The 23,709-nt window shown below is 38.2% G+C and overlaps 1 protein-coding gene across 1 annotated transcript in view; it reads right to left on the bottom strand.

Moving 5' to 3' along the window:
• Positions 1-979: 979 nt before the first annotated feature.
• Positions 980-23,709, bottom strand: part of barx2 (BARX homeobox 2) — a 45,134-nt gene continuing 22,404 nt past the window's right edge. Inside the window, exons 2-4 of the mRNA XM_028810344.2 lie at positions 10,381-10,690; positions 3,562-3,646; positions 980-2,433 (exon numbers count right to left, since the gene is read on the bottom strand). Coding sequence (XP_028666177.1) covers positions 2,155-2,433; positions 3,562-3,646; positions 10,381-10,690 — 674 coding nt within the window. The 3' untranslated portion in view covers positions 980-2,154. The remainder of the gene's footprint in view (positions 2,434-3,561; positions 3,647-10,380; positions 10,691-23,709) is intronic.

Below are 23,709 nucleotides of genomic sequence, written 5' to 3'. Positions count from 1 at the left end.
ATTTATTTAAAAAAATTATTTACATGCCCAAGTGTTGAAAACAGTGCCTGTCCAGAATGATACAAAGTGGCACATTACATTCCTTGCATTGCCAAGTAGTTTCCTGCTAGTAGTTCACACAATTCTTCTCCCAGATGTGCCCTTTGTACTGAGACCAACAAACACATGAAAGGAGTGGGAGGAATCTGCAGAGACGCACCGCATTATTGAGCTGCTGAGTCCGCCACACAGTTGTTGTGTTTCATTGGCTCTGTGTCCTTTGCTTTGCAGATCTCATTTTGAAGAATATAACAATTAGTGTTACCCAAGTCAATAAAATGAACATATAATTTGCAGTACTATATTAGAATTAGGTGATGGCTGATGTAAATACTAAGTATGTTTATCAGAAGGATTAATCCCACTCATTTATATATTGTAATTGAATTACTGGTTTCTGGCATCGAATATCTTTTATAGCTCACTGTCCCATTACCACCCTTCACTCTCCTTTTCATTGTCCCCTGGATGACACTCATGTATAGTATTAATAAAAATGTCAATGTGTGAGTAAATGCAAAACAAAATATTTTAGGTGTTTACTTATCTTCACATAGATCTAACCCCTCCTGAAAATGCAATTGTTCATTCAATGCCAAACTATCAAGTTGGGACAAACTGTCAGCAGAATCATCACTTTCAAAATAACAAAAAAAAATCTCTTTGGTCACACTATTTTAATAACGATGTGCACCGTCTCTCCGTGTAAATGATTGTTGGTCCATTTATTCTGCGGTAATCTGAGCCCTTTTTCTGACCTATAAAACATGCAGACGGTTTAAGAAGACGATCCGGAGCTTTACAAAAGATGATTCTACCTGACAACTCTGCGATTGGGAGCACCTCTTACTTACACTTGTATATCTTAGCCTCTGATTCGTCTAGGAAGTCAATTCCGAGTTTGATTGGCTTTCTAAAATGGTGAATGAGCAGATGTCAAAAAATTTGATGGAATTCGTATTTTTTTTTATTAAATTCATTTAAATATACAAACTCACACATATACAGTATACAGTAAAAATGGCAGCAACACTGTGAGAAATAATACATTTTAACTTTTTCTTGTCAAAAAACATACTTTTTCATTGTTTTAGCTTCACCAAACTGTTAATTATTTACACCAAATTAAAATATATATTAAAACACAATAAAAAAATGCCTAGGGGCAGGCATGTATTTAGTAGTCATTTCACTCATTGTTATTTTTTCTTTGCTGGTTTCTTGTCATCAATCATAAAACATAAAGATTATGAATAAGCCACATCTTAGACAGTCGGCCTTTTAAACCTGCTCATCGCAAATCCCGAAAATTTGTGTTCAAAAGCAAATTTCAGAAGGCAGCACTTAGTAAATAAAATGACATTTTATAAATGATTTTACAACTAGTTTTAAACTTTTTCATTTCTTAAATGATAACTTGAAAAGTAAAATAATTCATGATAAAAACATACAACCGTTTGCAATTTTACAAATTTACACATTTATCAACCTCTGGCATTGTATACAGCATGAACTGAATGGCAACAGAGCTCCATTGTAAACACAGTGACAGTCTGTTTTCTTAGCGTGCATTACAAAACTTGTTACATTTCTCTTTGGTTGCATGAGTGCGTCAGGGTAAGTGAGCGGTACCATCACCCCAACATGGACAAAATTGCGACAACTGTTTTTTTTCTGTCTATTGTAAGGCATAAGATCCATCTGAGTGGGTTGCTCCATGAATTTTTCTTGTTAAAGGGTTAAAATTTCCCTCTCTAGTCAGCTACAGCATGTCAAATCCAGGATAATTTCCAAACATTCCTGCCTGCCATGGATAGTTGGCATTTTGGTTTTATCTTGGCATAGGAAGAATTGCTTGTCTGACACTGCTATGCAATGTCTCTTCAGTTTCAGTAGGAACTTGAGATAGTCATGATATTTTTGTAACTTTTTTTCTCCTGATCCTGGTAGAATCCACACTTACCCCCCACCAAATGTCTGAGCCTTCAGGACATAACTTGATTTATAGACCAGCATTGCAAAGCAACAGGAAATCAGAAGCGCACTGCAATGCGTTCAAGTGACAGGAAGCGGTTCGTTTCAGAGTTCTGTCTTGTTTGTCTATGGCGTGGTACTTCAGCTCACAGGCTGGTTGTCTTGCTGAGCTGAGGGTGCCTCTTCTGGTGTGGTGCACACTGGGCTTGAGGGCTGGCTTGTTTGTGATGGCTGTACATTGAGGGTCTGGGGCTGGCTATTTGACAAGTCAGTCAGGGTTGGTATGGCCTGGCATTCCTGTTTCTGCTTGGCAAATTGGGCTAACCTCTCTTCTGCTTCAATTTCTTCTGTTGTGGGAATGGAGTTTTTCTTGGGCCGCCCCTTGGGCTTTGTTGGAGCTTCTTGGCCCCCCTTCAACACCTGCAAGAAAAGCAGAAGCAAATGTAATCGGTTTATTCTACTCATGGACCATTTCTTATTATCAGTCTGAAATTCATAACTAAGAACTGGTACAATCTGACATCTCATGATAATATAGTGAAAGAAAACATTATAGTCCTACAGCCATGTTGCCTTTTAGGATGAAACTTGTGAAAACACCACATAATTACAGAGAAACTTTCAAAAACTAATATCTACAGAACTTTCAATGACACTAGATACTAGCTGCTAGATGTTTTCTAGACAGCTTGCAATTAAAGACTAAATGACACTAATAAACCTATATATAACTGATATTTAATTTATGAAGGCTTCCAGGCCTTGCTTAATCAAACAAAATAAACTTAGTTAATCATTTGTGACAGGCACACTGAATGTTTTCTTTTTTTCCTTGCACTGCACATTGTGAGAAATGTGTCAGCAATCTGAAGTAGAAAGTGGATGGTATGGTGGTACAGAAATGACCACTGCTGTCTCACAACTCTAAAGTCCTAAGTTCAGATCGCAACCCATGCACTGCCTAAGTGGAGTGTACACATACCCCTTAGGTTGGCATCGTTTTCCTTTGAGTACTCCAGCTGTCCTTGCACATCTCATAGATGTATGTGTTTACTGGCTACCACAAACTGCCCTTGGATAAATGAGCATGGGTATGTGAGCATGCCCTGTGACAGACAGCACCCTCGCCTACTCTTGCCAGGATTGGCACTAGCTCTTCCTGACCCAGAACTGAATAAGAAGAATTAAGAATTGGATGGGTGGATGGATGGATGGATGGATGATGGATGGATGGATGGATGGATGGATGGATTGAACAATTGATGGATATAAAATGCCAAGGCTCATTTTTCACCATATCTAATTTAAAACAATGTGTGTCCTTCATAGAATGTAACTTGAGCTTTTTATTGCCACTCATTAATAAGCCATTCAGTATTGATTGTATGCAATAACCGGTCATGTAATCAATATATTTTAACAGATTAAGTATTCAAAAACAGAATGCAGCAGCCTGATTATGACACCTTGTTCCCAGTATACATCATATATTACTATGTTTCCATATTACAGCACATACAGTATCTGACCCTTGACAATCAGCCTTACCATTTTTTTCCATTTCATACGGCGATTTTGGTACCAGGTCTTCACTTGCAGTTGAGTAAGCCCTAGAGATTGTGCCAGATCCAGCCTAGAAGACAGTTCATTAAAATAAACAGATTATTATGGTATTCGGTATATTAGCCTTCAAGTTAAACATTTTAAACATTGTGCATTGAAGTTTAATAAATGCATCCACTAAGATTTAAAGGAGTAAGATCTCTAGGCTGTATAGTAGTTGATTCCCCTTCTGCCTTCTGCTGTTATGCACCTAAAATCTGAGATAGCTTACCGATAGAAATTTGCCAGGCTAATACGGTGGAGTACTTTAAACAAACTGCTAAACCCCATTATTTTAATGTGCTTTCTCCTAGCTTAATTTAAGTGTTACCCTGATATTCTGTATATACATTTAATTATCATTTTTTATCATGGCTCCTCAATCCGTACTAACCCCTACTTTCTCTGCTGTTCTTTTTCCATTTTTTTGTGGTGGCAATCTGCACCACCACCACCTGATCAAAGTACCATGCAGTCCCTACATTGATGGATTGAAGCCCAGAGGTCCACATGACCATCATTATCTAACTCTTCCACATGAAGCCTGTAAACCATGAGGACTGATTGAGATCATTTATGTTAGGTAGAATGCCCATTGGGGGCTGGGAGGTCTTGTGGCCTCGGACACCCCTGCAGATTTTGTTTTTTCTGTCCTCCCTGGCCATTGGACTTTACTTTATTCTTTGTTACTTAGTATTGCCTAATTTTATTTTTATATTTTTTTCTTTTTTCTTTCATCATCTTGTAAAGCACTTTGAGCCACATCATTTGTATAAAAACATGCTATATACTGTAAATAAATGTTGTTGTTGTTGTTGTACTATATCCCAATATGTTTGATCTATCAAGATTAATGCTTTAATTAACTAATATTTACAGAATATCACTTTAGTGCCATTTTGAGGAAGAAAACAAGACAAAAGTGGACAAGTATTCTTAAATCTAAAATGCGATTCATAAATTAATTGATGAAGTGATTGGCTTAAATTATTGCATTTGTTCATATTTTACTTCTTAGTGGGACAGTGGTTGGCAAAGCTAACTCACAGCTATACGGTATTGGGTGCTATTATGAACTCAGGCAACTTCTGTGTGGAGTTTCCATGTTCTTTGCACATGTATACATCCAAAAGCTGTGCATTATTTTCAGATTGGAAATGGTAAATTGGCCCTGTGTATGGAGGAGTTGTGTATACATGTGCAATACAGTGAACTTGTTTTGAATGATAAGTTCTGCTGATAGACTTTTCAATTATTCAATAAAAAAGGATCATAAAGTAGATGGATCACCGTGAAATGCACAAACCACCTGTCTGTGCCACTATGCTGCCCTTGTTTGAAACATTAACATAATAATGGGCTGCAACCTGTTCGTAAGACACAAGAACTGCACCTATCTGTGTATTATACAGATATAAAACATAGTATTAGGTCTTAAATAATTTCTAAATAGTTAATATTTTCTATGTAATTAATAGCATGAGGTGGCTAACTCTACTGCATCACAATGCCAGCATGCCGGGTTCAAATCTCGAAACATCTGGTCACCTTCTGTGTGTATTTGACATGGTCTTAGCGTGTCTATCTGGGTTTTTCTTTTGATTCTCTGGCCTTCATCCCAAAGAAATACCAGAAGGTTTTAATGCCAATTTAAAATTCACCCTGTATGTGAGCATGTGCTGGACTGACTGCAATCCTAAAATGAGTTAAAAAATGGATGGATGGAAAGATAGAATTTTATTTGTCCACAGATGAAATATGGCATGAATAATCATTTGACATACATATAGTATTCTTTCTTTCTTTCTTTCTTTCTTTCTTTCTTTCTTTCTTTCTTTCTTTCTTTCTTTCTTTCTTTCTTTCTTTCTTTCTTTCTTTCTTTCTTTCTTTCTTTCTTTCTTTCTTTGTGTAACATTGTACACTTCTTGCATCCCAAAAGATGTTCACAATACTTTGTAGAACTAGCCATGATAGAATTTTGGGCAATGGAAGTCTAAACTCCCTGCTGCTCCCACATTTTCTGAATTCACTTCCTCCATTACAGGGTGGACAGAAGATTACAATCTTTTCTGGCACTTTGAGCATAAGGCAGATGCTGACCCTCAATAAGATTCCAGTCCATTGCAGTCACCTACACTTGTACTTATCTGATTCATTCAGAGGCCACTAGACAAATATTATGTCAATCCATTTTCCAAAAAATGCTCTTTCCATTCCTGTATTCTGAGAAAACAGAGCACTGGTTGCATAACACTCTGACCTTGGACAAGTTGCCAGTCTGTCACAGGACATTCGCACATCTCCACACACATGCATACACTACCAGGAGAATAAAGAGTCACTAATCAATGCAGACATGCGTAGAAAGTGAAAACTCCACAAAAACAATGACCATGCCAAGATTCAGCAAAAGCCTTCTAAAGTTGGTAGATGGCAATCTTATCTACTTCTCTACTATAATGCTATCAAAATAAAAAATTAAATAAAATCTTGTCCCTGAAAATTGGTAAAAGGCAGTTAAATGTTCAATTATGTGTAAAAATTAGATCGGTCCATGACTGGATCAAATGTCATTCAATAAAGAATTAGGTAATCTTACTATCATTTACCTCTGCTTTGAAATATGAATGCAATAATCTCTCTCTCTCTTTGAGTACATTTTTCCTTTTTATTTGTTAATTGTCACTTTTATTACTGTTCAATGTGTTCATCATTGTCTTACATTACGGCATGACTAAAAAGAAAGAAACTCATAAAGAAAAAAGAAAAAAAAATCAAGCTTCAAATTTAAAAAGCAAGGAAATCCAACATCTTACATCTCTCATGTTTCTCCAGGGTACTTTTGCCTTAATTATCTCATTAGAATTGGGTCAGATTTGTATGTGACATTACCTGCCACCGTGCAACCGCTTATCACAAAGCCTTATACTGTGTCAGATTTGGTATTAGTTTATTAGTTGATATAACATACGTGCATATGAGGCTTTTGGAATCAGCTACTATTGTTAGATTGTGGTGTTTTTGGAAGCCAAAGCAAAAAAGATCCTGAGTGCTGTAGAAACAAGGGCAACAAATCCACTGTTGAAATTCATAGTTAAACGAGTGGGAACTGTCAGCATTGAAATTTACTTCATTTAATATAGTGCCTTTTCTAGTGGCAAAAAAATGAAAAACATTTAATTTTATAATGAAATATAATCACACTTGCCTATCTTTGCATTCTTTTTAGGTCTTCTGCTTCTTTGAAGGAAATCTTTACAGTGCAATCACAGAGAACGTGCTTATTTTTTTTTTTTTTTTCACTTACAAAGATTAAAAACAGACATTCTGATGAACGCTTTCAAACTGTGAGGTGTTTTTGCCTTTCTTTAGTCAGCTATCACAGGAATGGCCACTCAGGGCTGGTTATCACTTTGTTTTTCAAGTCTTCATTTTCTTGACCAGCATGCAACAGCATTGGAGGTGAATTGTTACTTCCTCATTAACTTTATTAGCTGAGCAGCCAGTACCATTTTAAAATATTTTATAAATATACTGAATGAAAAAGTGTCACATATAAGAGAAAGTTCACCCGTATCACATCTATGATTTTACATATCAGGGCCTAACTAAAAGTTACTTATCCAGCTCTTTAAGCCCTAAAATGGGATCAATCTAACCTCAGATAACAAACAATACATACAATATTATAGTGTGTCCTTATTTCTTCAAGAAAAAAAATACACCCATGTGTGAAAAAATAAGTACATTCTGTGATTCAGAGGCACCTTCACTAGCAGTAACTTAGCTATAAGCCAGCTATTTTCTGGTAAAATGCATCATTATTTATCATCTCTTACAGTTTGGAATTATTTTTGGCTCCACTGCTTCAGTTCATTCATGTTTTAAGTCTTTCATTTACGCACAACTCATCTCAAGGTAAGGTCTAGGCTTCCTCTTCTCTTTCAAAACCTTGACTTTTTTATTTTTCAACAATGCACTTGTGGATTTTAATGGTATCTTTGGTTTTACTCTACTCTAGCAAGATCTAATTTTGACCATTTTTTATCTGTCAGATAAGTGTCCTCAAACTGTATTTTCTTCCAAAACATTTAAGTTAAAAGGGGAGAACTCAAGAACTCGATAATTGCAAAGTGGCTGCAAACCTGCCATAATCATCAACCACAATTCTTTTAATAGGCTCTACTTAGCTGTTACTAGAAAATTTCTGTCTCTCTGTGCTTGTCTTCAAAAGGTCATTGCACTTTGCAATCCTAAGCTATATTTCTAAGTCTGTGTTTTTAAACTTGGGTTTTCTCTTGCATGCTTTTAGAAACCCAGAAGTTTATTACATGTTAGAGTCATGAACTTAAATATTTAAAAAAGCCAATGCCAAATTAAGCAACTTCTATTTAGAGGAGCTGTCAAACTTGACATCTGTAATTGGGATTGTATAATATGCCTTTCTTCATGAAACTACCTCCTGCACCACTTAGATATAGTTTAATTATTATTTTTATTTTCTTAGCCAGGTAGATAAAGTACATTAACTTCTTAATGGTCACATACAGTGACCAAGAAGTATGCTTTACTTCAGTCCAATTTCTTAGCTGATAGGTTTCATTATCTCTCTAAGGCTTAAATAGTATAAATTATTATACATTTGGCAGACACCGTGATCCATGGTGATTTACAAGTTTAGGATTTTTTACAACTGACATTTCTTTGTAGCTGAAGTATAAACAGATTATTAAGTGACCTGCTCATGATGTAGGCCCTCCAACCTGCAGGGAAAAACCTTGGTTTGGTAACAGAATTGGCACTCCAGCCACCATAAAAAACCGCACACTCTTCCATTCCATCTGAACTAGTGTGGTGCAGAGGTGTCACCCATTGCATGGCTGCACTCGGGTCCTAATCTAGGATCCTGATTTGGTTTGTCATGTGGTGGGTGCGACAATGTCCTGTATCAACGTGTGCTCCTAACCTCCTCTATCTCTCATGGTCACCCAGTGAATCGCAGGCAAAAAATGAACCAGCAGACTTGGGATGTAATGCCCAGTGCCTTAACTATTATACCACATATAGAACTGCTTTTAAACAACAGAAATAGAAGGCAGATACTGTACATGTTCAATTAGATTTTAATAACATTATCAACAGTGACAGAACTGAAAAATGTAAACCATGCAATTTAGTGATATTATCAGCAGTGATGGAAGCTTAAATCTGAGTGGAAACCTTTGTGGACCTTCAGCAATGACACCAGCATGTAGCCCCCTCCTGGACTTTAGTAACTCTATTGGTCAGCACAAGATAGCATGGAGCCAATTTTGGTACTGACCATAGTAAAAATGAGTACACATCAAGTTGCAAATTATTGTAGCCACTACAATATAAAAATAAAGTGATTCAGTGTTTAGGACCATGCAGTAAGTTCAAATCTCATCACAGTCATCAAAGTTTGAATATTGGACTGACTGCTGACTTCATGTTGGCCTACTATTAGCGAGTGTAGGTCTTCTGGAGTGGACTGGTATCAGTTCCTGTTTTGTACACAATGCTGACAGGACAGACAGCCTGGAAACTTTAATGGAATAAGCCAAATCAGAAAATTAATGAATAGATAGATAATACAAAAAACATTATTGATAGTTATTAATAATAAATTTGTGTTTTAAGACATGCATGTTATCTTTATATTTCAGAGGTATAAAGATGTATAAGATGAAAAATTATAAATTTTGCACACAGAGACTTTGTTAAAAACCTTTCAGATTCAACCTTTTTGGAATGCCTCGCAAGTCTGCCTATCATAGTATTCAAAAATTTGAATTAGTGTAATCTGCACTTATTCTCTCTTTGAACTGCCTTTCCCAAGGTTTCTTCCATTTTTTCCTTGTCTTGGGAGTCTTTCCTTGTCTTCATAGAGAGTCAAGGCTGGGGGGCTGTCAAGAGGCAGGGCCTGTTAAAGCTCATTGCGGCACTTCCAGTGTGATTTTGGGCTATACAAAACTAAATTGTATTGTATTGTATTGTATTCTTGGTGTTCATAAGAAATGTAATGTATTACTTCATGAGGTATAAGTACAGAAGAAACAAGAGTAGTTGCAATAAATATTTGAAATATTAAAGTGTGTTCTTTAATTTCAATATTTAAAGTCTAAAATATTCTTTATTGTAAGAGAAAAAAATTATACCTATTATATTAATATTCATAATCACTGACCTTGAAATAGTCTAAAATGACACCAAACATGCTTCTGTTTGAAATTTGTCATTTTTGACCTTCTGGGCAGGGCTCTAAGAGGGCTAGGACCACCCATAAAGAATCAAATATCAAATAAATTATATTTGTGATCAGCATCCTCTAAAAAGCATTAAACGATATTCCATGTTACCTATATTACCAATCCCCTTTTTTTTGAAGTTGTGTGAAAAGGAGTAACTTTGACCCCTCATCCCAGTGGTGGTTGGGGTTGGGGAGGTCATTGGGGTAAGGTGATGTGGAGTGCACAACTTAAAGTTTTTCTGACTGCTCCTGATGGAGACACATATCGGTTTACTCTTCATCATAAAAGTGCAATATCCCGCACAAAATATATTTCAAAAATTGCCTAAAAAATGAGTGTTTGGGGGTTTTCTCATACTGGTGAGTCGGGACAGGAGGTGCTGGGAAAAAAAAAAAGCTGAAGTGATTTCAAAGCGTTCATAAGTAATTCTTATGAACCCAGGTAGATAAATCTGCTTACAATCACATTAGACAATTCTCTGGCCCTTGCTCACCTGTCTGGAGTAGAAAGGTATTTCTGTTTCTGGAATTTCTTCTCCAGACCCATAAGCTGCAGTTCAGTGAAGATTGTCCGACTACGACGGGGCTTTTTCACCCTAGAGATGTTCTGCTCCACATCTGATTCACTGCTGATGCTCAGAGGTGTCTCGCTGTTTGCTGTTTCAGCCCGTGAGTTGGATACTTGCAGTGGAGAAAGCAATGGAATGACATGCGAGGAGGGTGAAGGCTGTGAGAGTTGAGACAGGCCAGGAGGCTGCCGTGTGATCACTGAGATCAGGGGGTAGGCTCGTAATGAGGAGGAACCTGCAAAAAGCAAGATCATCATCAATTCAGGGATGGAAAACGGACATATGAGAAAAAAAAAACATATTGCTTAAAGTTGCTACCTTTTAGCCATTTACAGAGGAGATGTATAAGAAACCCTTGGTGTTCTATTTTATAGACTGGGACAGAGGACTGTCTATGTTTCTGTGTGTCTAAGATGACTGAGTTTCAAAGAAGCATAAATAATTTTTAACTCTCCAGTAGTAAATGAAATGGTCGATGTGGTGGTGAGGGAGGTCAGTTCCTTTGAAATATCGGTCCTGTAAACTCTGAAATCCCACTGGGATAACAATCACCACTCTGGCAGTCATCCCAAATCTTTTACTACTTTTATAGGCCACCAAATCCCATCATTGCCTATAGTTATCCTTATAAATGATTTTGTGCCACCTGTTCCATTTTGCTGGCAAGACATTACAGTTGCAGTCTGTCGCTCTTATGGCTGCTGTTTCTGAGGCATGGACAGTGCCTAAAAGTCTAAAAAATGGCAGCAGCTGTCTAATATAGCAGACTGTCAGGACAGCTGAAATGCTGACTGAAAATGATTTGCAGCAGAATAAGGATTGTGGACAACACAAGCAAGTGGCATCTAAAATGCATTGGTGGTGAATGATTGCTATCTTCTGTATGTACAATATTCCTTTTGAAAATTAATGGTAAGCATTTGTGAGTTTCTTTGTTGCTGTGAAAAAAAGCATGCCATTACATTGCATTATATGGTACTTTAAATTAACAAAATAATTGTAAAACTACACAGTAAACAAGATTCAAATTATTACCAAATTGTAGTTTTGAGACTAAATGATACAGAGATTTTCATGCTGTCATCTATTCTTCCCTTTTCTAAATACACCTTCTTCTGGTCAAGGTTACAGAATTTCACTTCACTAAAGAATTTACAAAGCAAATTGTGTTTCATCACAAGCAAAATTCACACCATTAGCATATATGTTTTAATTTCAACTGAAACCTTTCTCTTCATGTGTACAAGCATGGCACAGTTTATTCTGAGGGCATGGTGAGAGGGCACCTATCTACAGAAATTGCTAAAACCCATTGGCCTGGGTAAGTAGCTGCTGAAGATCCTCCAGAAGGATTCTATTCTGCACTGACTTATGGAGTTGGGGAAAGTGAGCATAGAGTTACCTCTGAACCCAAAAGAGAAGTGTTTTGGCTACAGAATGATGCTTGGGAAGCAATATTTCATGCTTTCCACCCCCAACAAATATATTAGTGAGTTTCACATTTTGCAATTGCAAAATCACAAGCAAAATTAATTTTAGGTCAATTTTGCAAAGCTATTCAAAACAAAACTCTGCTGATCTGTTCCTTAGTGATAGTAATGATGAATATTCGCTATTATAGTTACTCCACATTCCTGTCCACTGGAATGCCAGCAATAGGATTGTTTCATACTGTACCCTGGGAGTTCAAAGATCAGAGAGCTGCAGTCAGAGCTTTATATATTTTCACTTGTCTGCCGAATTTACATAAATACAACAATACAATTATTGTATAAGATTACTGGTAACAAAAGCCATGAATATATTTGAAATGCTGTCAGTTAAGCGTAAAAATCCGAAGCCTGTACATGTCCACAAATTGTACTTAATACTGTGTAAGTTGTTATTAGTAAGACAAGTTGGAAATTCAAAGCCACATTATCTTGACAACTGCTTTTCGGAAAAAATCCAAAAAGAGAATACATAAAGAGACAAAAAGCAACTGTAATTAACAAGACAAGGGATTGATGAGCTATTTATGGAAATAAAACAATTCCAAAATCTCATAATTCACTGTGTTGTAAGATCGCCACCCCTTCCCCAGAGGGAATGTGCAGATGACTCAGTCTGTGTTGCAGCCTGCAGTTTCTAAACTCTTGCTCTCAGCAACAGAGTAAAGACTGTCTGCACTGTGACATCACTAGCTGGATGATCTCATCTTTACCGCACTGTGCTGGAGTGCAGTTCAGAGCAACAAGTCACAGCACATGTCTCGTTGACTTCACCGAGCACTGATGTACAGCTGGAGGGATCAGTGTTTCCTAACCTTTTAATATCATTGCTTCAGAGGCCGTGTAACACCAATGAGGTAAGCTCCTCCCACAACACCCCTGCACCCAAAACAAACCCTCTCAGGTCCCAAGAGAGGAATATGTTAAAAGCACTAAAGTGAAGGGAAGAGTTAGCAGAAAATCGAAAAAGAATAGTGTGCCCTATAGCTGGTTGATCACTTAGCAAATGCCCAGGTTCCATCACTAGATTTAAAAATAACAACACCTTGCGAGCAAGCTGGCAAATTCCATGGTTATTCACTCAGTCCACTATACAGAAATACAGAAATGCCTGCTGTATGGGCTGCCCAGTGCTAACTGGAGGATGTATATTGATTGATTGATCTCCTCAGTCAATTTTATCTCCGCTCCTTCAACACCAAAAACATGTTCAGAAAATGGCCTGATGATTTCTTATTGTAGATTTAAACATTAAATGAGATGTATTCAATATACAATTTGTGTGTGTGTGTATGTAACTCAGGTGGGTGTTTGTGCATGTGTGGCTCCTTCAGCATGCCAAGTCCTGTTTATTTGGACTACTACCAATTTGCTGCTCCCTTGATCCATAATGGGCTAATTTTAGTTTTGCTGGCGGTCTGAACTGTGAAAATACTTCAATAAAAATAATAATTACAGTATTATCATTTTATGGAAGCTCAGCAAATTGGCCTATGGCCACTGACATGTTTCATCTTTGAAGTTTTAATTATTGGGATAAGACAGTATTATTATTCAATATGTTAATAATAATGATTATTATTGCTGTTTTATCATTATTATCATTAACGTTGCTGAGGGAAAATTACATTGTAGTTTCTGAGCCGTCTCCCCCATATGTCCTACTTACTTATCTACCACTGAGAGAATAGGCTGGAAACAGCATGACTTACATTTTGTATTAAGAGACCAAATGTGTTCCAATAAAACATTCCCAACAACAACACACTCGCACTACCAGGCTGTGCAATTGACAGCCATCAGGATCAGTCCATTGATTCATGCCATGTATGCCAAATTCAATCCCTGCCATTTACACTTTACAACAGAAATTAAGGTCTGTCAAGTCCAGGTGATATTTTTCCAATTTTAATTTGAACATGTGCTCACTGTTGCTTCATCTTACTATTCTTAGCTAACAGGAGTTGAACACAATGTGATCTTAGGCTGCTGTTGCTCATCCATTTTGAGGTCTGATGCACTGTGTTCTCACAGATGCCTGTCAGCACACCACTGTTGTAATGTGCTACTATTTCAGTATTTGGATAATTTCTATTTGCTTGGTCAAAATTGGCCATTATCTTCTGACGTCACTCATTAACAAGATATTTTCATTCACAGAACCGCTGATCAATGGATGTTTTTGGTTATTACATCATTCCTTGGAAGCTGTAGAGACTGTGCTGCATGAACATCCCTGGAGGGGAGCAGTTTCTGAGATGTGGCACCAACATTGATATCACTATTAAAGTCTCTTACATCACAGGTTTTGTTTTACAAACAGCCTCACAAGTTTGTCCCTAAAAATCCCCTCTCTCATGCAATGGTAAAATTTACTAAAATGAGGTTTTTAGGGTTTGTAAAGTTTAACGGGGGTAGGATGCAAGAGTTAATCCATAGCCAAAAACACAGTCTTCTTTCTCTGCCTTATGATCTTCCACAGCTCCTTCCATGCAGCTTCACGCCTTGGATTTTAGGAGTGGCTTTGTATTATCAACCTCCTATTCACGCTTTGCACCATAAAAAACTGTACCATGCTTTGTCAGCTGGAGAAAGGGTTTCAAATGAGATGAAAAATGTATGTAGTGTATGCTTGTGCCGAAGTTTGCTCCACAAATTTTTTTATGAAGCAAAGCTACGTTTTTTGCAAATTGTTTCACTTATCACTACTCTTGACAATGTCTTTATACTGATATGAAAGTTTTATTTTGATATTTTTTTCTCCTTTTCTGTGGTGAATATCTATAATCAGACACTCTTTACTTGGGTTTTTGAGGTCAGAGAATCTGTTTATTGTATCAGAATTAAATTTCTGTGTTGCTCTGCTCATTAAAAGCTGAATATACAAACTTGTATACTGAGCTGTAACTATATCATTGGCTATTTGGAAGAGCAGGCAATTTGATTTAATAAAGAGATGTACCCTAATGTGCCACCCAAATGCATATGTCTTTGTCCCTAAATTTAAACTTAATCATTCAGGCAGTGTAGTGTGCGTGTGTGTCACACACACACGCACACGCACACGCACACACACACACACACACACACACACACATATATATATATATATATATATATATATCACACATGTGCGCCTTGGGGATAGCTTAAAGTTTCTGGAGGTGGATCTGCAGGGTGTTGCTGTGTACTAACACCTCTTCACTTCTTCCCTCTGCTGACCAGATAATTAACAACCTTGCCACTTCTGATGTTACTTCTGATGTTCGTCCACCTGGACCCACCTCTTCCTGACTGGCTTATATTTAATAACCGAAAGTGTCTCAATCTGGGAGGACTCACTCTTGAGACTTACCTCTGTAAAGATGTTTCTTTTCCTTCTTAACACATTTATACTTCGTGTTTTGTTTTTATTTATATAGGGTTTGCCTGCAGGTGCCCCAACTCTTTATAATTGTCAGTTTCTTAATATATCACATTTGGGCATGCGAGTTGCAGAAAATATGTACAGGTATATTTATACAAGGTTATTTATCCATGATTTGAAAGGTACAGAGGTTAAGAATTTAAAGGCTGCTAAGCAGTCTAACTGTTGTCCACTATGTCTTCAGCCCAAAATAAGCTGACCAACCGGAGGATCCTTGACATCAACACAGTCCCGTCACCCTATTCCCACCATTTCTAGTCTCTCACCTTTAAATAGTAATCCAAACAGGAAGATGTTGCATTTTAAGGTTCAGCTCAGGAGCGAAGCACATACACTTTGCCAAAGCCTGTGTTGCAATTTATCTAAAACTATTATCATTACATGGTGTAGTTTGTTATGCCCCAGCCTTTTGTATGGTATTCCTCCTTTTTATCCATCCATCCATCCATTTTCCAACCCGCTGAATCCGAACACAGGGTCACGGGGGTCTGCTGGAGCCAATCCCAGCCAACACAGGGCACAAGGCAGGAACCAATCCTGGGCAGGGTGCCAACCCACCGCAGGACACACACAAACACACCCACACACCAAGCACACACTAGGGCCAATTTAGAATCGCCAATCCACCTAACCTGCATGTCTTTGGACTGTGGGAGGAAACCGGAGCGCCCGGAGGAAACCCACGCAGACACGGGGAGAACATGCAAACTCCACGCAGAGAGGACCCGGGAAGCGAACCCGGGTCCCCAGGTCTCCCAACTGCGAGGCAGCAGCGCTACCCACTGCGCCACCGTGCCGCCCCCTCCTTTTTATATCTTACTATATACTATTTCTTGCTTTATATATAAACACATACACAGCATAAAACAATACTATTTAAAAATATAACACACTCAAAAATAATAATATTTAGCCTGCATTTGCGGTGTCCAGTTTCCAACCACTGTTCTAACACAAGTTGTAACTACTGGATAATTTATGAATTTGCCTAGAATGGGTGACAGTGAAGGAGTGCTCTAGAAGATACTGTGTGATGGACTTCATTTTCCCTTTAATATGTTATTTCACATATATGACTAGAATAATTCTTAACATGAAAGTAGGAGTTTAACAATTCTATAAATAAAAAGAGAGTGTGATGGACAGATACTCCATGCCAGGCTGGTTGCTGCCGCTTTTCCATTTCCATCAGGTTTGGTCATGACCCTGAACTGGATTAAAAGTGCTTGATAATTTATATAATATGATTCTGTATTCTGAAATATGTATTTAATTGTGTGTTTTTACCAATTTGCTTCAACAGAAAATCTTGCCCCTCTTCTTTTTGTTAAGTGCTGTCTTTTAAGCTCAAAGACCAAAGGCCATTAATTCTTTTTCTAATGCCTTTGTGGCAGGTGCTAGGAATAAGCAAGTTAGAGCATTTGTGCTTAGCACAACTGAGCCTTGCTGCCCGTCAAAGCTTCTCCTTCAGGAGTGAGGAGCACATGAGTCATCCCTCAACCAATGCCAAACTGGGATTAAAGTATAAAACATATATTCATTACAGCTGCTCTTGAAATCACTTTATGACTTCGATATATGTGGAATAAAATCCAAAATTTAGGACATGTCAGTAATTTTAACAAATAAATAAGAAGTTTAAATGAATTTCAAGTTTTAGTGTTAATTACAGACTGTCTCATGCACCTTTAGATGCCATAAATAATTTTGCTTTTAGTTTCAGGCAACATTCTATTAAAATCCTTCCAACTTTTTATACCTCACTTTACAGTCAATGCTGATTAACTGATAAACCACAGCCAAGAACAAAGAAACAGTCTTTCCCACTGTCTTTAGAGAGTGATTGAGCATTTAACATGTACAAATAGCTTTGATGAGTGGGATTTGGCTCCACCCTGCAGGAGGAAAGGTGCTTCAGATCACACATTTGCTCAGGTAAATACAGTGCACAAAAAAGCAAAGCTAAGCCACAAGCATTAGCTGATGAGATATAATGAGGTTAGATAACAGCATATTCCCATTTTATATCTAAAAAACATCCCACCATTTAAGGCTGGTGATTGAAGCTACCTACCTACATCTATTAGTTATTGGTGTGTAACAAGACCTGAACTCGCATATTACAAAGCACCACTGACAAATTCACAGAATGGTAAAGTGACTTATTGCTACATAACAAGATTGTAGCAAAGGCTTTGTTTGTATTTTGCAGCAATAAATAAGTAATTCATGCACTAGAGCCAGACTTTTACATACCCCATTCCTAAAGCACTACTTTAAATTTTACACAAACCACATAAACGGTGGGAAACACGAGACTCTGTCGAACAAACTGTGAAAAATCCCTGTACAGACTAAATACACATTCAAAATGAGGGTCAACAATGAACTTGTACGGCTGCTTTTTTTGACCACAGTATGAGGAGTAATTCAGTTATAGCTCATTAGCTACCTGGAATTGAGGAACCGCCTGTGAAGGAAAATTTCACAAAGCCTTTTTGTATGTCATGATATCATGTGGTGGGTTGGCACCCTGCCCAGGATTGTTTCCTGCCTTGTGCCCTGTGTTGGCTGGGATTGGCTCCAGCAGACCCCCGTGACCCTGTGTTCGGATTCAGCGGGTTGGAAAATGGATGGATGGATGGATGGATGATATCAACTTCTAACTGGCTCAGTGCTTAGAACTGCTACCTCATCCTTGGCCTGCTCACTGTTTGTCTGGAGTTTCCTGTAGGTCTTTCTCCTGGTATCCCAGGTTGGTCTTAAAGTTAATTGGTGACCTTAATCTAGCCTTTGCATGAGTGAGTATTAGTTTGTGTGTGCTATGTAAAGGAATTACACCTTACACAGTCTTGGATCCTATTTTATGTCAGATACTGCCAGGATAGGTTTTGGCCCACCAAAAATGGCATTACAAAAAGTAGATTTGAAAATAAGGGCAATAACTTTTGAATGCACTTTATACTTGCAGAGATTGTAACAACAGGATTAATGGAGTTGGTAAAGTGAGTGTTACATTCTAGAACCATGAAAAGAAAGTGAGATCATCATCAAGGGTGGAAGATGTGAGAGGATACATTACTAATTACCAATGATTATGTACCTCAGGAATAAATAAAGCATTCAAAGGAAAGCAAAACATTAACTTAGGAAAACCATGCTTCATTGTGATGTGGGTCTGTAGAAAAAAGAAGACTGGGCATCAAAAGAAGGCACTCCAAATATGAAATATTCATTCATTCATCTACTTGTTTTCAAAGTCATCTGATTTCGGCACATGATGTTGTTGAGTTTGAGCAAGGCCTGGAGTGACCACAAGTCTATAACATGGCATACTTACCCACTCATTCAGGTCCATTTAAAATTGACAGTCAACCCAATCTTTGAGATATTCAATTAAATCAGAAAGCTTTAGGCAAACCTAAATACAGTGAAGTACTAGAAAGAAGTTTCAAATGATATGGGCGTATATTGAGATGAGTGGTTAACAAGGTGGGGAGAAGAATCATAACAGAGGAGAAGAGGACATCCAAAGAAAAATTGGATGGACTGAGTGAAGGAGGATCTTAGAGAGAAAGGGGTGTCAGGCGAGGAAGAGTTCAACAGATTAGAGCAGAAGAGGACAGTCAAACAAAACGATCCCATATGAAAATGGGAAAAGCTTTAGAAGAAGAAGCTTTAGGAAAACCTATTATACAGTATAAGGGCATGAAGAGAATGTGCAAACTCCACCGAGACAGGGTCAAGGGTAAGATTTGAACTATGCTCTCCAAATTGAGATGGAAGGTGAGAATGGTGGCACAGATGAGAGCAGAGGATTTAAAAATAAACGTCACCTTTTGTGTTCTCCATATAGCAAATAACATGTTTAGCCAAGAGTGGAATGGTCCAGATGTGAAGAAACTGGATGCAAGGCCACAAGCTGAAGAATCAGAGGCTAAACTTGGGCCAGTGTCCGAACCGGATCATACCAATTACACTGTAATTCCTACTGGGCAGCACAATGGTTAATACTGTTTAAGTTAGAATTTCAACTCCTGCCCACATAGAGTTTATTTGTTCTTCCTGTGTCTGTGTTTTTCTACTGGCATTCTGATTTTCCACCCACATACCCAATGATGTACAAGTTAGGTTAGAAAAGATAAATTAATCTTTTTGCAGGCCAACTAACAGGAAGTAGGTTTACCCGTCAATATGTCACTTTCAAATTTTGTGAAAAGGGCGAATTGGCAGTTCAAAACTGGCCTTTGTGTGAGTAAGAGTGTGAGGGTTTGTGTGTGTGTGTGTGTGTGTGTCCAGGACTCCAATCTGCCATGAAATACAACCAGAATAGACCTGTGGACCCTGATCATGAACAGTATTAAAGTACTTATATTTTTGTTAGATGTTATTTTACATACTATGTATTATGTACAGTAAATAGGTGTTGTAGGGTTGTGGTTAAGGCTTTTGACCTCAAACCCTGTGGTTATGAGTTCATATCTTGCTACTGACACTGTGAGAATATGAGGAAATCACTTCACCTGCCTGGGGTCCAATTAGAAAAAACAAAGAAATGTATTTAGTTGTACTTCATATGTTGTAAGCTGCCTTGATTTAGGCAGCAGTCAAGTAATATATAATTTTACATTAGCTAATATCTACATGAAGTACTCCACTTGAATGCAAAATGGAGTTTGTGCTATATTTAAAATTCATTATTATAAACGGTAGTGCCGAAATGGCCAATTTGAAATGAAAGTAATGAGATTAAGCAAAATGTTTTATAGAAAGTTACAGAATAAGTGAGTCATGATGATGGATGGATGGACAGTATTAGAACTATCCACCTATATCATATATTTCCATCAGTTACCTTCAGGAGTGTTACTGCGGATTTCAAACACTTTCTGAATCTGATAATTCAGGTTAGCAAAGCTTCTTCACTATGAGTAGGTGTTTCTCAAATAACTATAGTACCCAGTTCATATCTTTAAAGTAAATGTTAGATTTTCAGTATCTTTACACTGCACTGCCCAAGACTGTATTTCTGTGTAAAACATATACATGCCTCCATGAAAGTTTCACCCTGCAGATGTTAATGTGCATAACTTTTTCTTTCTTTCTTTCTTTCTTTCTTTCTTTCTTTCTTTCTTTCTTTCTTTCTTTCTTTCTTTCTTTCTTTCTTTCTTTCTTTCTTTCATGTAGCCCTCCTTTAACATTCCAGCTTAACTGTTGATGACTTATTAAGAAGTCCAGATACTTTTGGTATAACATATGAATACCCCCTAATTCATCAAAGGGATAAGAGATTTTAAAAGCACATAAATATATATAAGCCTTTTTGACACTTGGTCTTCAACTTTTTAAGCCGCTTATAAAGCAGCCATTTCTGTCTCTCTGTTAGGACATTTGTTGCCTTTCAGCAATCTGTCATATTAGGTTTCTGAAAACCAGTTCAACTGTCATCAGTATGTCAGCAGACGAGTTTGAAAAACGGGGGAGTTCACGCACACGATAGCTGAAGAGTCGCGACGGGTTCTGCGGCACAGGAGCGGCACGGTAGCGAGTCGTCCCAGCTCAGCAGCGCCAATGTGCAGTAAAATACAATCGTCTACTGTTCAGTTCTGCCCAGGGAGGCCACGGTGTTTGCTTAAGGTGCGAATGTCAAGCCAGACCAAGACAAACCGGTCTTAAGTATGTGTGTAAGTTGCAGCTGTGCAAACAGCTTGTGCTGCAGACTGCGCGATCTGTCACCGCTGCGAAAACAAAGGCAGCGATTGGGAGTCTTCATAGAAAGAGAGAAGGAAAGAGAGAAAAGATAGAAAAAAGAAAGAAAGAGTTCGCCTTATAAATGCATCATCTCATTATTCGTTTATCCTTTTACAATATACTGTATGTAATCTTGGAGGAGCAACAGGTGCAGACCAGGACTGCAGTCAGAAACACAGATTCATCCATCCATCTATCTCCCTAACCCACTTATCCAAAGCAGTACCGCGGAATATATCCCAGCAATCATAGGGTGCAAGGAAGGAACACCTTGACAGGGTACCTGTCCATATTAGGGTGAACGCACATACACACATACACACACACGCATACCCAGTTCACCTAGTCTGCATGCCTTTACAATGTGGAAGGAAACCAAAGCACACAGAGGAAACCCACATGGACATGAAGAGAATATGCAGGGACCAAAACCCTGGTTTACTGTGAGCCTGCAGCACTACACTATGCCACATATACATAAGCAATAACTTAAAGTTTGGAGAGGTGAAGATATGCTTTAGAGAGGAGAGGAATGAAGGTCAGTAGGATCAAGACAGAATGCATGTGTGTGAACGAGAGTGATGTCAGTGGAATGGTGAGGATGCAGGGAGTAGAGTTTGCGAAGGTGGATGAGTTTAAATACTTGGGATCAACAGTACACAGCAACAGGGATTGTGGAAGAGAGGTGAAAAGGAGAGTGCAGGCAGGGTGGAATGGGTGGAGTAGAGTGTCAGGAGTGATTTGTGACAGACGGGTATCAGCAAGAGTGAAAGGGAAAGTCTACAGGACAGTAGTGAGACCAGCTATGTTATATGGGTTGGAGACAGTGGCACTGATCAAAAAACAGGAGACAGAGGTGGAGGTGGCAGAGTTAAAGATGCTAAGATTTGCATTGGGTGTGGCGAGGATGGATAGGATTAGAAATGAGTACATTAGAGGGTCAGCTCAAGTTGAACGGTTGGGAGACAAAGTCAGAGAGGCGAGATTGCAGTGGTGAGATGCTGAGTATATTTGGAAAAGGATGCTAGAGCTGCCAGGCAAGAGGAAATGAGGAAGGCCTAAGAGAGAGTTTATGGATGTCGTGCAAGAGAACATGAAGGTGGTGGGTATAACAGAGAAAGATGCAGAGGACAGGAAGATATGGAAAAAGATTATCCACTGTGGCAATCTTTAATGGGAGCAGCCGAAAGAAGAAGTTAAATTGTTAATGAAACAGTTATCCGGTCAACAGTGAAAGGAAAACAGAGACAGAGACCAGTCAGATAGAGGCTATTACACAGCTAATCACCATATTAACCCAAAATTAACTCAACTTCAAAATAAAATTAGTAAACATAATTCCACCAACTCCTACAAAATGCTTCATAAAATATGGACAATTGGCATTGAAGAAATGAAAACATAGCTGCTTGGAAGGGAAAAGGCCATGACAGGTTCTGTGTAAAAAAAAGATTGATTGACTGATAGTGCTTTATATTGAGTCTTGTCTAAGGTGAGGCTGGGTGGTCTTGATCTACAAGGTGCCTTAATTTATTCAAAATCAATTCTTATATCAAATGGAGCTGTAATTTCTTGCAGTCTTTTTCCCAAGTGAGAAGCTCTCATAGTGGATGGAGAAAAAGGATGGATAGGCTTCCCAGCCAAAATGGATGGTGTTCATCCTGGTTGAGATGACACAATGGAAGGACCATGTGTTGACCCCCACCCAAATACACCAGGTGGCAGCATTTTCTGGCTGTGACTTCCATGTGCACATCTGTTGTGTTCTTTGTATACTACTAGGAAGAGTGTTAGGAGAGGACTTCCCTGTTTTAAGGAGTTTCTGCCTGACCTGGAATTGCTTCCAAGATGTAATATTGTAGTACTTGGCTCTATTATGAATGAAGCCACTGAGAATCAATCAAGCAACTTGGAGTCAGTAGAGGAGGACAATGATGCTACCACTGCGACTGCATCTGCTACAGACAATGACTACAAAAACAAGCCTCCCCTGGGGTGGAGTGGAGGAGAACAAAGAATTGGAAAAGAATTATATTGCAGAAGCAAAAAGCCTGTCTGAAGGTGATATCTTTAATAAAAATAAGTCTTTTGAACTCAGGACTTAAGTCTTTGTGAGTGTGTCTAGGGTTTGTGATTTAGAGATGCCACGTAGTGATCATAATAAACAGTATGTTTTCTGGTGGTTGTCAAAGCCTCATGGCTTTCATTATAAAATGCTAGGATAGACTCTGGATTTTTTCAAACTTATAGAAAACGCTTAAGTTTAGAACAGTTTTGTGTTGCAAATGCATATATGCCATGCTTGTAAAGAAATAAGTTTGACTTGCCAAACTTATCTCTTACTCCAATTCAGGTTCAGGGTGACTGAAGCCCATCTAAGCAGCACTGGGTACAAGGCAGGAAACAGGGCACCAGTCCATTAAAGAGCCACTTCTCACCCACACTTGGGTACATTTGGAATTATCCAATCATAAGAAGTCAAATTAAATCATTTGGGTACATTTCACACCCTCTTAATTCAACTGAGGTGCACAGGGACTGGAGCTGATCTGAGCAGCACAGGGCTCAGTGCAGGAAACTGGGTGT

The sequence above is a fragment of the Erpetoichthys calabaricus genome, chromosome 9, assembly GCF_900747795.2.
Source record: "Erpetoichthys calabaricus chromosome 9, fErpCal1.3, whole genome shotgun sequence".
NCBI classification, from domain to species: domain Eukaryota; kingdom Metazoa; phylum Chordata; class Cladistia; order Polypteriformes; family Polypteridae; genus Erpetoichthys; species Erpetoichthys calabaricus.
The sequence above is the reverse complement of the archived record's forward strand: the minus strand, read 5'-3'. Positions and strand labels throughout refer to the sequence as shown.